The sequence below is a fragment of the Marmota flaviventris genome, chromosome 4 (assembly GCF_047511675.1).
Source record: "Marmota flaviventris isolate mMarFla1 chromosome 4, mMarFla1.hap1, whole genome shotgun sequence".
Lineage (NCBI taxonomy): Eukaryota > Metazoa > Chordata > Mammalia > Rodentia > Sciuridae > Marmota > Marmota flaviventris.
The window spans coordinates 8,704,273-8,719,844 of record NC_092501.1 but is presented as its reverse complement, the minus strand read 5'-3'; the positions used below and the strand labels follow the sequence as shown (position 1 = coordinate 8,719,844).

Below are 15,572 nucleotides of genomic sequence, written 5' to 3'. Positions count from 1 at the left end.
AATCAGTCTCAGGACAGCCCTTGGGTTTGGTGGACCAAGCAAGCACAGAAGAGAAAAGATGTCACGCCGCTGGACACTGTCTGTGATTATCTGGTGAATCCATCGAAAGAAATGGACCAGCTCCACCCTAGATCAGGGAGAAAAGAGAGAGGGTCCACACTACTTAGTAAAACCCAAGAGTAGTAACATGTTCATTCATTTGCTCTTAATTAAGTGTGATTTTTTAAGAATTTTTTATTTTTTAAGTTTTTAGTTGCACATGACAGTAGAATGTATTTTGGCAGGATATACATACACACAGTATAACTTATTCTATGAGGTTCCCACTCTGTGGTCAAACACAATGAGGAGTTACCTTGGTCATGTGGACAAATACAAGGCTAGGAAAGTTATTTCTACTGTCTTTCCTAGTCCCCTCCCCACTAGTCCAGTCTATTTCCATTATTCCCTCCCCAGCCTCCTTTGTTTTGCAAGTGTGATTTTATGATGCTCAGCTCTCTCCTGGTTTTCTCTGTATTTTGCAGCTGCTGTTGCTCAAGTGCCTATACCAAAAGGTAACCCTCTTCATTGAAATCATGGCCTATAAAGCATCAAGTGAGATCATTTGGATAATTCATAAAAGCAGAATGGACTTCTAACTGTCCAGTCTGCCATGACGGGGAGGAATGGGTGGGATCGAGCCCTCACAGAGGGGAGGGCTGTCCACACCTGAGTTGAGCTGGATTGTGTGACAGGAACCTGGGGAGAGCATTAAAGAAGTACAGCCTGGACACACCCACATGTCACCTGCATGTGTCCAGTCCTTTTCCAGTCTCACCCACAGTTGATTGTAAGGTCCCACTTTCATCCTCCCACATGCCCCCTGAGAGGTGTACCACCCACACCAGCCAAGCCACAGCCATGCCCAGACCAGCATAGTCCCTCCCCTTTTTGTGATTCTGCTGTTGAGCTTGATGGAATTCTGGTTCCTGCATCTGGGAAAATGCAGGGTGCATGCCCATAGAGGCCAACCACGGTCTCCCTTCTGCTCTCACAGAGGGAAGTAACTCTTGCGGGGGAGTCCTTTCGAGCCTCTCAGGCTCCTTCTCCAGTCCTTGGTATCCTACAAACTACCCCACCGACGTGGAGTGCATCTGGGTGATACATGTGGCTGAGAAGTTCCACATACAGCTGACCATCCCAAGCCTTAGGTGAGTGGCCTTGCCTCTCTCTACTTCAAAAGCCAGGTGGAATATGACCCGGGGTCTCCTCAGAGAGGCAGCCTTTCTGTGGCTCAAATCCTTTCACATTTAGGTGAGAACTGGTCTGATCACCTGGGCTGTGAGGGTCTTTCAGTCATTTAGCTCAACTTCCTTTGCAATGAGAGAATAACCCATGAACAGCGGGCCCTGGAGCCCCTGCGGGGTGGCCACCCCCAAACACCTCACCCCTCCACCTCAGCCAGATCACCAAAGACACAGGCTGCTTCCCCCTGCTGAATCCAGATCTGCTTTGCTCTTCCCCGCTGCCCCATCTTTGTTCCCTTTGATGCACCCAAGGCAAATCTGGTTTCTCTTCCCTCCATGAATTTCTACCACATCTCTTCTACAAATTGAGCAGCTCATTTATTCCTCCATTTATGAACCTCACACTTCCTACTTCTTTCTCCAATCACTACCCATTTTAAAGGAATTTATCCTATTTTGATGTATTTTTATACGTCCCTGTATACATTTGACCATCAGTATCCACAGGGGATTGGTTTTGGGTCCCCCACCTACCCTTAGCTACCAGGCCCACAGATGCTCAAATCCTCTAATAAATCAGAACCCACACATCCTCCTGTGTACCCCAAATCACCTTGGATGACTGACCAACCTGATTCAAAGTCAATGCTATGCAAGCAGCTGGGACACTGTAATGTTAGGGAATCAAGATAAGAAAAAAGTCTGGAGTTTTGGGACTGATTTAGTACAGAGGCGGGGTTTTTTTCCAAGTATTTGTGATCCACGTTGATTTGCATCCTCAGGTGCAGAACCCACAGGTGTGCAGGGCCAGTTGGAGATATATATATATTCACTCATACACCATACACATGAGTAACTTTCTAAAAAAAAATCACCTTCCCACCTGTCTACACTGGTTGTATCTGGGTTATTCTCTCTTCTTGACTTTGTCCTGCAGTGTGTCTCAGATCTCTGCTGCTTCTTCCTGCCTGCGATCATCAGCCACAGCAGCACAGGGTCTGAACGGCTAACTGCTGTCTTCAGAAGCATAAAAAGGGCAGGCAGTAGAACAAAGGGTGGAGTCCACTGGTGTCTCCTGGCTGATAAATTCATTTTGGTTAGAGAGGACATAAATGAACATCAGGGGTTACACATGATGAGCAATCTATGTTCATCATCCATTCATTCAATATGCATTTATTTGTAGAAAACCATGTGAGGAGATTTGGTATCAAATATTTCAAATATATGAAATTTGAAGTTCTAATGGTTTATTAAGACACAGCATCTCATTTTATCACTTCTGGAAAATAGTTATTCCAAACAACTGTAATGGCTCACATCCCCTCTAATGAAAAGGTCGCTATTACAACGTAAAGTTCCTACTACAGTTCTGAAGCACACAATCAAGAAAGCATTTAATGTGTTGCCTAGAATTAGAGCACAGTTGCTAATTTGGGAGGGTTTCTATGTTTTTAAGTCTAGATTTATCAATATTTGCTTTTTGTTTCTCAAGACATAAAATTAGTTATGATTCACAATGAGGTTCTGAACTTGAAGAGATTTTACCACTTATAGGACTTATGTGTATTGAGCCCCACTCTGTGGGGGCCTGGTCTAGGAGTGGGCTTATCACACCAAACAAGACAGACAAGCCCTCTTCCATCCTGTTTGCATCCTAGAGGGAAAGACAGTGCTCAAATAAACCAAAAACTAAGTGGACAATCTCAGATAGCAATAAGTTGACAAGTGCTGTGAAGAAAAATGCACACGTCCACAGTTGTGGGCGAGAGGGTGAGGAGGGGGAAGCAGTGGAGGGGACGGTCAAGAAGCCTCTGGTCATCCAGGTGGGATGGAACCTGGGTGAAAGCATTTGGATTGGACCAGGCAGTTTGGGGCACTGGGGGGAAGAGTCCACCCAACGAGGCCTGGAGCTCTCTACAACTCTCATTATTTCTCCACCCTCAGGAGTCTTCCTGATTATGACTCAGGAGCCCCTGATGAACATTGACCACCACCCAGGGAGTGGCAGGATTTAAATGAAAGAGTCAGGGGACATTAAGGAGACACTTAAGGTAGAGAGAAAAGGGGTGGGGGAAGCTGAGAGCCAGGATTCCAGGTGGGAGGTCACTAAAATGGACCAGGCGAGAGATGGGAGTCGGATAACTGGGTGGTCCCAGGAGGGAAGGATGGGAGGCAGATTCAGGCTGCTCCTTCAAAGGTCACGTGGTTAGCAGGGGCCGGTTAGGAGAAGATGGCAGGATGCCTGCCCAGATCTCCTGGGAGTCTAACGTTGCCTTCCTGTCCTAGACTAGAGGACATCTATGGATGTCCCTATGACTTTGTGGAAGTGTTTGATGGACGGCAAGCTGCCTCGCTCTCCATGGGCAGATTTTGTGCTGGGGAAGAGCTCACATTCCTCTCGTCTTCGAATATCATGACCGTAGAGTTCAGAAGTGATGCCATGATCACCAGCACGGGGTTTTATGCTCTGTACAACACCATTCCGCAAGATGAAAGGGAGAGTGGTGAGTATCTTGACATGAGCCTCACAGGAATTATGTCTAACTCGCATCCTGTCCCTTTAAGAGAGGAGGCACTTTCTGAATCTAATCTGAGGAATCACCCCCACTGCTGACAACCTTAGTGACATCCACACAAGCCCCAGACACCATCCTTACCCCTGCTCTGCCACCCAGTGTCATCCTCACTGAAGAAACAGATGGCCGAGGTCTCCTATCTTGTACTGGCTATGTGTGTTGGTAAAGGACCCAAATGACAGCCTCCTTCTCCAAGGGAAGGAAAATCAATCTGGACCAAAACTGTGGGAAACTGCAACTAGCAGCCCACCTGCTCCCAGCTGAATTCAGTACAAAACCATTCAGATCATTTCCAGTTCTTTGAGGTCCTCCCACAAGGCATAGGGAACACGTCACTGCACTCGGGTGGCTCACGCCTGGGGGCTGTGTAAGTTGTTGTCCAGCTGGGATACTTTTATGAGTTTAAAAGAGGTTCTACAATAATTAGCAGGCATTGATTCATCTTCCCCCTTCATGGCCAAGACTATTCCAGGTAAATCAGGACACAGGGACACACTTCCTAGGGGCTCAGAGCCCAGCAGGGGAACCCGTGCCCACGTGCCAGAAAACGCTTTCTACCTGCAGAAGGTCCTAGGGTTGTGGACAGCACCACAGCTCAGAAGCCCCCATTTTCCTGTCCCCAGAGATGTCCCTGCGACTGGTGAACGGCAGCCACAGGTGTGAGGGCCGGGTGGAGGTCTTCTACAACGGCACCTGGGGCACGGTGTGCGATGACAGCTGGGACCTGAACGACGCCAGGGTGGTGTGCCAGCAGCTCGGCTGTGGCGAGGCCCTGTCAGCCCCAGCTCAGAGCTACTTTGACGGGGGCACTGGTCACATCATGCTGGATGACGTGCGGTGCACAGGGAACGAGGCCAAGGTGTGGCAGTGCACACACAACGGGTGGCTCTCCCACAACTGTGGGCACCACGAGGACGCCAGCGCCATCTGCTCCGGTGAGCACCTGTGAGCACACCGCACACCTCAGGGAGGATGTCACCCATGGTAGCCTCTGGGAAGGGACATGTCAACAGCAGCAGGCAATGAGTCCAGGCAAGCGCTGGGCGTCAGGCCAGCTCCTTAAGTCAATTTGCTTAAGAGTTAGTTCCTTCTTCGACTGCGGCATCTGTAAAATGTTAACGGCTCCCCGTAGAAAGTTGAGGTGACTCAGTAGAGGGTTAGTCTCAGCAGATGTCCTATTCCTGGAGGGACCTCCAGGGCATCAGTGATTACTGCTCTCCTGAGTAGGAAGAGGAGTCAGTGCCCATTGAGTGCTTAGCCATGCCAACCTCTTGTGGCAACCTGTGCCCTCACACTCCCATTCAATCTTCCCAGCCTCTAATGGAGACTACAGGCATCTGCCCTTGACAAGGCAGCACAGGCCTGTCCAAGATCACACGCGGGTCTTATGGTCTCGCCAAGGCCCTGTGCTCAGGACAGATCACCCCGTCAGGAAAGCCCAGTCAACCCAGAAACTTGTCAAAAGCAAACATGTAGCATCTGAGTCCCCAAGAGCAAAGTGTGCTCCCTCACCAGGAGGCACTGATCTTTTAACCAACTCTAGTGAGTTTCGACACCATGTCACCAACTGCCCAGAATAGAATATGCTTGATCCTGAACAAAGTGCTCGATTTTTTTCATGAATTGTGTGAACACCTTACTCAATCCTCTCTCATTCTCTCACCTACTTCTGAATAGGTATTGGTGGCAATCCAAAGGGAGGACCAACAGGTACTGTTTTTCCATATGGTTCGACCAGTTGCCAGGTCCCTGGTGTATGTGAATCCTGGCTACTGTTTAATCCTGAGGTTGGGGCACAGTCCAGTGGAGTGCTCCGTGGCTAATTAACAAGAGCAGTGCAGTCCATTAGGACTGACAAAATGGTGGGGCCGAGGGGCTGCAGAAGGTGGGAAGAAAGGCAAGAGGGAGGGAAGGAGCAGATTCACCAGAGATACGACCTGTCAGCCACCGGGACTCGGAGCCAGTACCTGCTGCGAAGAGAAGGCTGACTGCTTGCAGAGATGCTGGAGGGAGCGAGACTATGAGAACCCCAGGCCAGCCCTGGACAAGCTGTATAGGTGACACCCATCCGCACACTTGGTGTTCAAAGGTCCAAGCTCTTGAGAAGCCAGAGTCATCTCTGTCCACTGGGGGACAGAGAAATCCTAGTATTGGAGGCCAGTGCTCTGAATATTTTAAAGGAGTGTTCTGGACAGAGACCCTCACTCATGGTGTTACTCTTGCTCTGTATTTTCACAGGTGTCACTGATGACAGTCCCTTTACAGGTACTTCAGCTCATGCAAGCTCCCCATGTGGTCCCGTGTGTGTTTCACTTCAGTGTCAACTCTTCCTGTAACTGGACAAATGTCCTTTCTTCCTTTTGTATTTGAGAAGTAGCTGGACAGAGCCCTTTAACCACTTCCATACCAAGGCCAATATTGCAGCCATACACTGGATGCTTTATGTAACCTTGATCTTCATGTCAGCTAGGATTTGTATATAATTATCAAAAGATAATTTTGATATCTTAAAATTTTATAAGAATTTATTTGAACAGAGAGCCATTTTGAATTGAACATCTCCTAACCGGAGTGGTTCGGGGGCTCCACTGAGGGGCAGACTTTGATAGGGTGAACCCAGAAGCAAAGCAAAGAAAATATTGGATTGGGAATTGGGCAGTGGCCTTCTTTAGATCATTTCAGCGGGAAGTGCCTAGTTAGGGTTCAGTGAATAGTCTCTGATCGACAAAGACCATTCATAATGAGCTGAGTTTTGGTGTGCTTGTAGGAATCCAGGGCACTTGATCAGTTTCGTGTCCTCCCAATTCATTACTTTAACAAATACCACAAGGGATCGTCTCATACAAGCTGTTGTATAACATGCTATACTGAGAAAGGCTACTCTGGTTTGCCCCGTCTGTGCACAAGGTCCGTAAAGCCCGTCCAACCCTGTGTACAATCATCCTCTCCTCACAAGAACACCGGAATGGTCTTCATCGGCCCAGGAGGACAGTGTTGGGAGCTTAGGGAGGGTCTGCAAAGCTGACTTTTCTGCAGAAGCAGCCCTAGACCGTGTTTTCCTGCTTCTGTTCTCATCACGTCCCCCTTGAGTGGCTCAAAACTCCAGCAAAAGTCAGTGCCCCCCTAATGGGGCTTCTTCACTGTTTCTCACAGATGACAACTTCCACTGTGGTGGTTTGCTCACAAATAACTCAGACTCCTTCTCCAGTCCTTGGTATCCTAAAAAATACCCCACGAATGTGGTATGTGCCTGGGACATACAGGTGGACACCAGGGCGCACATCAAACTGACATTTGAAGTGGTCAAGTAAGTAAATGTTCTCTACTTTCACTAATGCTGTCACGCAGTTATGTACAGCAGTTTATCTGTTCTCCTCCATCCATTCCTCCCAAAAATAAACAAACAAAAACTCCCATATTTAATCCTCAAAGGTGAACTCCACCTGAATTTTTAAAGTCAAAATTTTAAATGTACAGATCTTTTAACCCAGCAATTCCAGCCCCAGGAATTAGGTCTACAGAGAGTCTCATGGGCACTGAAAATAATCATGGCAACTTGCACATAGTAGTAACAGATTGGAAACAGTCTACCGTCCATCAGTAGGGGATCATTAAGTAGATTTCCATGTATCCACATGTTGCTGTCATGCACATAGTGGGTCTTGATATAAAATGGGCTGCAAGAAACCACAGACCATTAAATAGTCTGTGCATGTCTCTGGAAGGAAATAAAAAGAAGCCATTCACTGGAACTGCTTCTGGGAAGGAGAAAGAAGTGAGGGGGGGCTAGTCAGGGGCAGGAGGAGATTTTCACTTTTCACCATAAGTCATCAGCACCACTTAAATTCTGTTTCCTGTGCTTGTGATGTATAAGGAACAAACGCTATTGAGTTATAACTTTAAAAATTTAAAGATATTTGAAGCAGGAAGGTCCCTCTTGCCCATGTCAGTAGGGTCAGTAGGGAAGGTTCCAACCTATGTGAAGAGCGGTCGGTTTCAGGTAGCTTTCCCAACCCCTCCTGAGCTGACCTGGGTCACTGCCGACTGGGTGAAAAGTCCCTATGGATGGAATTTGAATGCCACTTTTCACTTCACAGAATGGAAAATTTCTACGGCTGTCCCTACGACTTCATCGAAGTCTTCGATGGCCCACAAAGTGAATCTTTTTCCCTGGGGAGGTTCTGTTCAGGGACAACCCCAGTATTTACCTCCTCCTCCAACCGCTTGACCGTGGTGTTCCACAGCGACGCAATCGTCACCAACATGGGCTTCTACGCATCTTATGAGTCCCTAGTTTACAACGAGAATGACACGGGTAAGTCCTTCTGTCATTTCAGCACCTGGCCCTGCTTGACAATGACAGTGAAGTTGGATGCCCTCCTCGGGGGACTGGGCACCAGGGATTTAAAAGAGTTTCCCAAGGCCTCTGGGAGTCACATCTCCCAAGGAGTGGCTTGAGAAACTGGCCGAGCACCCACAGTCCCCTGCACTAAGGCACCGCATGTGTCTTCTGATGTCAGGGTCGGCTGCTCAGCCCTGCTTGGAGTCTCCTTAGTCAAAACTGTGTCTGAGAACACAATTCTCCCTGGAGCAGCCACAGTGCTGGTGGACTTGATGATTTTCACTTTACAGAAGGACTTCAGGGCCCTTTGTGACCTCTGTGAAGTAGGCAATCCAATCTGGGGAATAAAGCTTTTAAAAATACGCATCCCACCCCTTGGGCTGGGGCTGTAGCTCAGTGGTAGAGCACTTGCCTCACATGTGGGAGGCACTAGGTTGTATCCTCAGCCCCACATAAAAATAAACTAATAAAGATATTGTATCCATCTACAAATAAAAAAAAAATATTCCCCCTGGAAAAAAAAGTCGACATGAGAGATCAAACCTAAAGTGCTTTTGCAGCCAGCTTTAACCCACAAGTGTCTCCTCTCCATGCACGAGGACTAGAGGAAGTGTCCTCATTACCCTCTGGCCCAACATCCAAGGGCAGCCCCAGGGTGGTGACCGAGCACATCTCCCTTTCCCAGATGTGGTCCTGAGGCTGACCGATGGCAGCCACCCGTGCGAGGGCCGGGTGGAGCTGCACTACAATGGCAGCTGGGGCACCGTGTGTGACGACAGCTGGGACCTACTTGACGTCCAGGTGGTGTGCAAGCAGCTGGGCTGTGGCGAGGCCCTTGCAGCCCCTGGGCGGGCACATTTCAAGCGAGGTGTGGGCCCCATCGCCCTGGATGATGTGGAGTGCGTGGGGACAGAAGCCAGGCTGTGGCAGTGCCTGCACAGTGGCTGGTTCACCCACAACTGTGGCCACCATGAGGATGCTGGTGCCATCTGCTCAGGTGGGTTTTGGACTTGTGTGCATGGAGTGGAGAGAGTGGCATTCCTGCTCCAAGCCTTGTGCCAACCACGCACAGAGCAGCCAGGAATCCCGGACTGTCCCCAGGCCACTGTTCCCTGTGGCAGCCACTTGGATCTCCAGTGTACCCACTTGCTACCCACTCTGTAGTTTTTAAAACCCTTTCCTTTCAACTGACTCTTCAATTTTTACTTACATGAAATCCTTGTATACAGAAACTTCACATCACCACCGTAAATTGAAGAGCTAAGATCTTTCCTGGAGGCCAGCAGCCCAGGTCCTAATCCAGGGCTCTGATTCCTTTTCCAACCATTCAAATTTCTGCAGATTAATCCAGCAGTTGGAGTCAAAAGTCCCCACCCATCTCTTCATCCTTCTGGGTTTGGCTGGGGAGAGGCAAACTGGCCAATCAGCTACAGAGGGTAGGAGGAAGGGGGTGGCGTGCTGGACGGTGCTGTGGGGAGAGGAGAGAAGCCAAGGGATAGAATCAGTGTTCTGAGGGGAGCAGAAGCTGAAGCCACACGCTGAGTGGGACATCAGAGGACAGGGCTGGGGGCTTGAAGAGCCGGGAGGTTTGGAGCCGGGCTTTTAGCTGCCTGGGGTGAGTCAGAGGTGCCTGAAGGAGCATCTTTCTCCTCCGTCCCTACCCTGGAGCTCCTGGCCAGCTCCATGGTCCACACAGCCTTTCCTGTCCCTCCCTGCACTGAGGGTGCCAGTGTGCGTCCTGGAGACAAATGTGACGTCACTCTTTACAGCTGACATTTACTCTGGGAGGCAAGACAGCCCCCCCCATCCTGCCACACACACACACACACACACACACACACACACACAGGAAAAATCACAACACCAAAGCAGCTGGAGAGGTGCTCCACACATGGCAACCATCACTGTGGCCAACTTACCAAAAGAAAGAAAAGAAAATGACAGTGCAGGGTCTAGCCGCAGGGCAGAAATGGACCCAGAGATCCAGGACACCTGGGGTTTGTAACCATGGTAACTCAGGGCCATTCTCAGAGGCCTGGGTGGGGTGCATCTGGTCTGGGTTCTCCCCAGGTCTACTCTGGGGTTTAAGGAGGGTGACGGAGGATGACCAACCTGCACTTCCTATGTCTTTCGTAGCCTCTCGGCCTAGCCCAACACCAGCAGCTGCTGTGCACTACACAACTTCAGGTAATTTCAGTTGTTTTTAATGAATTGGCTGCCACTTGCCTTAGTATAGTCGCCCTGGGTAGAATGGTAGTGGTTTAGGGGTCAAACGCCCTGTCTTCATCATTAGCCAGCTGTGAGGCCTCTAGCCAATCTCCAAACTGCTTCCTGCCTCCGTTTCCTCCCCTGGATGAGGTTGAGAAGGACGGTAGCATTTGTCCGTGGGCTCTGCTGGAATTCACTGGCTTTCTCAGCACAGTGGTGAGGACAGTGCTTGCCAAGAGGCAGGGCCAACATAAGTCATCAGTCATGGTCTGCTCAGCACTTCCAAGGCCAGGGCACTGCAAGGATTCATCTTTGTACACTCCCTTCTGCTTAAGAGAAGTGTTAATAATTAAGAAGCTGAAAGCATCACTTTTTAGTTTGCTCCTAGCTGTTTACACATTTCAAATTTATTCAGCTGTTCTTCCCAGGCTGATCTTTAAGTGCAAAGTCCAATATAGGGAAGAGTTGGGGAAAAGCAATGACCCCAAACCCTCAGAGGAAGCTCTGGGGAGGTCATTTCTGGACACACACACCTGCTGGAGTACTGTCTGCAGAGAAAGGCCCAGCTGGGGAGTCTCATTTAGAATCAGAAACTGCCCACAGATAAGGCAGAAGGTGGAGAGCCCGCTGGCAGCTGACTAAGTTAAATGTTAGACATTGGACTAAGATGTTATATATTTTTTTCCTTTTGCTTTCTCTCTGTCCTTAGCATCTTTTCCAAAGCCAACAGAGGTGCCCATATCAACAGGTAATCAATCCTTTCTCCTCTCTTCAGTTGCTTTCCCTTCATAGAGTTTCAGCTCAGAAAGACTCCAGCAGTACTGTGGGAAGAAGGATCCCCGGTGGACACACTGTCCACTTCCAACTTCCTCCCTGGCCTCAGGCTGGCCCTATAAATGGCAGCTGCTGGAGGGTGGGCTGATAATCTCTGGGTTCACTAGAAAATCTGTGATTAGAAGGGAGAGGGAGGAAACAGATGTGAGATGCAACAAACACCGGCTTGTGAGATGGTTTGGAAGTTGCCAACTAGAAAGGCTCAGAGCATCTTGCTGACCCCAAATCTCCTCCCAGCCCCCACCCAGGAACTCACCTTGGCTGTGTTCTGAACACACCCAGTTTTTTAATCCCTTTCATAACACTGCCCTTTGAAAATGGGTGGCACCTGCAGTGGCTGCCCTTCAAAATCCCTTTACATACGGGTCACGCTTGATCCTGGGGACAACATAGATGACAGCTATTGTCATTGTCACTTGGTCAACATGTGCAAGGGTGCACACACACGCATGCACACACACACACACACACACATATTCACACAAGTTAGTGTGTGTTTGGTTACTTCTTGTGAAAAATCCAACAAACTCTTTGTCAGGAACCACAACTCCACAACCCACAGTGAAAGGAGGGCTACAGAGTGGGGCAGCTCACAGTCCAGTTGGCCAGGGAGCAGCATGGAAGGCACACGGTGTGGTCCCCAAGACAAAAGTAAAGGAGATGAAATGAAGGGGAGAAGGGACTCGTTATCCTTTACTGTCAGCGCACACCCCAGGAAATGGCTGGTTTTTCTGGTGGCCCTTCTGGATGGGCCCTTATGAAGGGTGTTCTTTGGATTGTCCACCTAGGTCTGGGCCTACGGCTGGCAAATGGGTCAAGCAGGTGCGAGGGCCGCGTGGAGGTCTTCCACAGCAACACCTGGGGCACTGTGTGTGATGACAGCTGGTCCATCGAGGATGCCCATGTGGTTTGCAGACAGCTTGGCTGTGGCCTGGCTTTATCTGCCCTCCCAGGGGCCAGCTTCAGCCCTGGGTCAGGCCGCATCCTCCTTGATGATGTCCACTGCACAGGAAGTGAGGCCTCCCTGGAACAGTGCCCCCACGGCAGCTGGTTCACCCACAACTGTGGGCACCATGAAGATGCTGGCGTCATCTGCTCAGGTGAGTGGTGGCTCAGAGTACCTTGCTGACCCCAAATCTCCTCCCAGTGACGCCTCTTGGCCAGTGTCACAGATGCCCAGGCCAGGTAGAATATGCAAACGACTTCATGCCTTCAGCCTACCCCATGTCCTTGACAAGGAATTTCTGTTCCAACTCTGAAAAATATATCAGCTGTTTAGCACATGGGGTGGCCTGGTCCACTTGAGCGTCTATGAAGGTGACTCGGTTGTAAAATAAAGACAACAATAGTACTCATGTCATAGATTTGTTGGAAGGATTAAATGAGACAATACACATAGAACATTTACTTGAGCATCTGACAAACCACTGATAATACAAAAGTATTGCTACGCTGCAGATGCGTCATTTTAGTTACTGAGGGAAATTCTATCAGAATCACTGCTGCAGAGATTTTAGCCAGGTGAGAACTCACACCGGAGGGGACAGCCCTGATGCTCAAGGATTGGTTACGCTCCACTTCCTCCAGTCATGTTAAACAGAGAAAATGACCTTCAAACCTCCGCACCATCTGGTTTCTAATGTCACACTGCTCGGTGTCTCCTTTATCTCTGCAGGTTCTGAAGCTGCTGAGCATCCAGGTATATGTGAGTTGGTGTCTGTTATTTGCTGACTGGTGACTCTTGTCTAATGCAGGGTTCTACAATGGGTTTCCCTTTCAAGCTTTAAGGGGCCTTGACAGTGCCCTGAGCACAGACTCTTCTGTAAGGATCCAGGGTTGTTTCCCATTCTCCTGGGACCCTGCTCTGTGCCTAGAGGAAAAGGTGTTCTGGATCTTAACAGCCCAGTGTGTTGTCTGTTCTGCATTTGAGAGCTGCTTTTAACCCAAAAGCTCTTGACCTAAAATGGTAGTTCATGCAAAGGCCTTGGCAGACCAGGGAAGTCGGGAGGGCCTGGGGATGTGGGTGGGGGGGCCTGGGAATAGGGAGGTTTGGGGAAGGAGGGCCTAAGGACAGGAGCTGTTTCTCCACCTGCAGCCCTACCTGGGACCTGGGATGCAGCGGCTGAACTCTGGTTCTGCTGAGGCAGCCCTGGGTATGGGGTCGTAGCTTCAAAATCCCAACATGAGCTTTAGTTTTTATTTTCTTTTTTTTAATATTTACTTTTTAGTTTTAGTGGACACAATATCTTTATTTTACATTTATGTAGTGCTGAGGATGGAACCCAGTGCCTCATGCATGCCAGGAGAGCACTCTACCACTGAGCCACAACCCCAGCCCCATAGTTTTTATTTTCTTAATAAAAATAATGTGCATATTCATTCATGAGCTGCCATTACATTTTAAATAGTAACTATGTGATCAGAGACTCAATGGGGTTCTTTAAAGGTAAAACGCCTATGACTTAGACGGTATTTGAAATGAATATGAAATTTCATTGTTTTTTTTCTTAAATGTACTTACGGAGGCTACTTTTCTTTTGTACCTGTACAGTTTCTTCAGCTCATCAGGATCATCCACACATTTTCCATCAAATAGGTACTGTTTCTATTCTTGCATTTCATAACAGTTTTTCTGAAGCTGGAGTCCCACCATTTGACCAGCAGAGAGTTAGTGAATACTATTCCCACCTCTGTATGGAAAAGGAGCTGTGCTCCCTGGAGGACTCTCCTAGTATAGGATTCTCTTCCAGGAGAGAGCCAGCTCCCCCACCCACCTCAGCCGCAGCATCCAAAGGCCTGCACAGAGGCCCACTCCACACTCTGCTTAGGGGATTCCAGGAACCAGTCCTGCTCACAAAGGTCTAGACTTTGAGAATCAATTTCACTTGCTTTGGGTTCAAAGGGTCTGTTTTACTTAGTCAATAATTCGCTTTCTTGCAGCTGGGACTCCACATCTTCCTCTGATTTTCCAACTTCTATCCACCTGTGTCATCCCAAATAAGTACTTTACAGCTCTCTAAATTCAAGTAAAGCAAAACTAATTTTGCTCTGATAATCTCATCATGTTTGGGGAAATCTGGCTTAGAAATGCAAAACCTGAGCTCCAAGCATGCAGCTGCCTTGTTTTGAATTTTTAGGAACATAACACAATAAACAAGGGTGAAAGCAGAATGTCTTCCACAAAGCCCGGGCAGAGCCACTGTGGAGTCTGCTAAATTGTAGGTAGACAGCAGGCATCTCTGCTCCTCTGTTTTCTAAGGCTCCGCATTAGCACATCCCCACCTGCATGATAGATGCTCTCCCCCAGCAGGCTGCACCCCAGGGCCAGAGTCTCCAGCCAGATGTGCTGTCCCATCGAGCACTGCAGGAGGCTCCTCAAGCCCACTAGCTCTTGCTCCTGCAGATCTGCCAGGGGTGAGGCTGGCCGATGGGAAGCACCCATGCGAGGGCCGAGTGGAGATCTACCACAACGGCACCTGGGGGACCGTGTGCGACGACCTCTGGAGCCTGCCCGCTGCCCAGGTGGTGTGCCAGCAGTTGGGCTGTGGGGCAGCCCTGGCAGCTCCCAGGAGCAGTCTGTTTGGCGACGGTTCCGGCCCCATCTTCCTAGACGACGTGAGGTGTACAGGCAACGAGACCAACCTGGGACAGTGCCACCACCTCGGACTGTCTGTGCATAACTGTGGGCACCATGAGGACGCCGGGGCTGTCTGCTCAGGTACCTGAACTCTGCTGAGCCCGGTTTCCCTCCCAAGCAGGACAGTCATCTCTGACAGGCAGATACCCGAGTGGCCTGGGGTCCCAGGTGGGTCAAGAACTTGCCCGGCTTTGCCTGGAATGTCCTGGCTTTAGCACTGAGAAGTCACATGTCCTCTTTGAACTCCAACAAGCCAGGACCTTGGTCACTCTAATGTCAGGAGAGTAGTATCCCCTGCCATGCACCACAGCCAGTCCCCCTGGCCCTGAGAAGAAATCCCATGAGCCAGAACATACGCAGAAACAGAAGTCGAGCCTCGCCCTGGAGTGATTCTTAACTTCTGGGAATGGTTCTCCCAGGTGTGTCCAACTTGTGGGTTTCTCTGGAAGATATTTCTCAGAGAGAGCTATGCTCTCTGAATACTCTCCTGATTGCTGACTGCCTAAGTTGGGACTTTCTTGCCATGAGGGGTAATTTTAGGCAACTTTTCAAAACAGCTGAATGAACATGCTAAATCCCTGTTTTTTGACTTTTATTACTAATTAATTGCATGCAACAGATATCTGTGACTCCCCACTCCATTGTGGGGTCTCACCATAGCCCAGCATCACCCCAGTCTCCTCAGGGCTGGGCAGAGATGAGGTCCCCAGATGGGCTGAAGATGAGGCAGAGGAGACGGCATTTCT

The 15,572-nt window shown here is 49.4% G+C and overlaps 1 protein-coding gene across 1 annotated transcript in view; it reads left to right on the top strand.

Moving 5' to 3' along the window:
- The window catches only part of LOC114088538 (scavenger receptor cysteine-rich domain-containing protein DMBT1), a 93,672-nt gene that overhangs the window by 57,484 nt on the left and 20,616 nt on the right, over positions 1–15,572 (top strand). Inside the window, exons 23-31 of the mRNA XM_071611696.1 lie at positions 525–594; positions 1,037–1,190; positions 3,516–3,733; positions 4,429–4,740; positions 6,959–7,112; positions 7,903–8,120; positions 8,833–9,144; positions 11,978–12,293; positions 14,549–14,907. Of these exons, the coding sequence (XP_071467797.1) occupies positions 525–594; positions 1,037–1,190; positions 3,516–3,733; positions 4,429–4,740; positions 6,959–7,112; positions 7,903–8,120; positions 8,833–9,144; positions 11,978–12,293; positions 14,549–14,907 (2,113 nt within the window). The remainder of the gene's footprint in view (positions 1–524; positions 595–1,036; positions 1,191–3,515; positions 3,734–4,428; positions 4,741–6,958; positions 7,113–7,902; positions 8,121–8,832; positions 9,145–11,977; positions 12,294–14,548; positions 14,908–15,572) is intronic.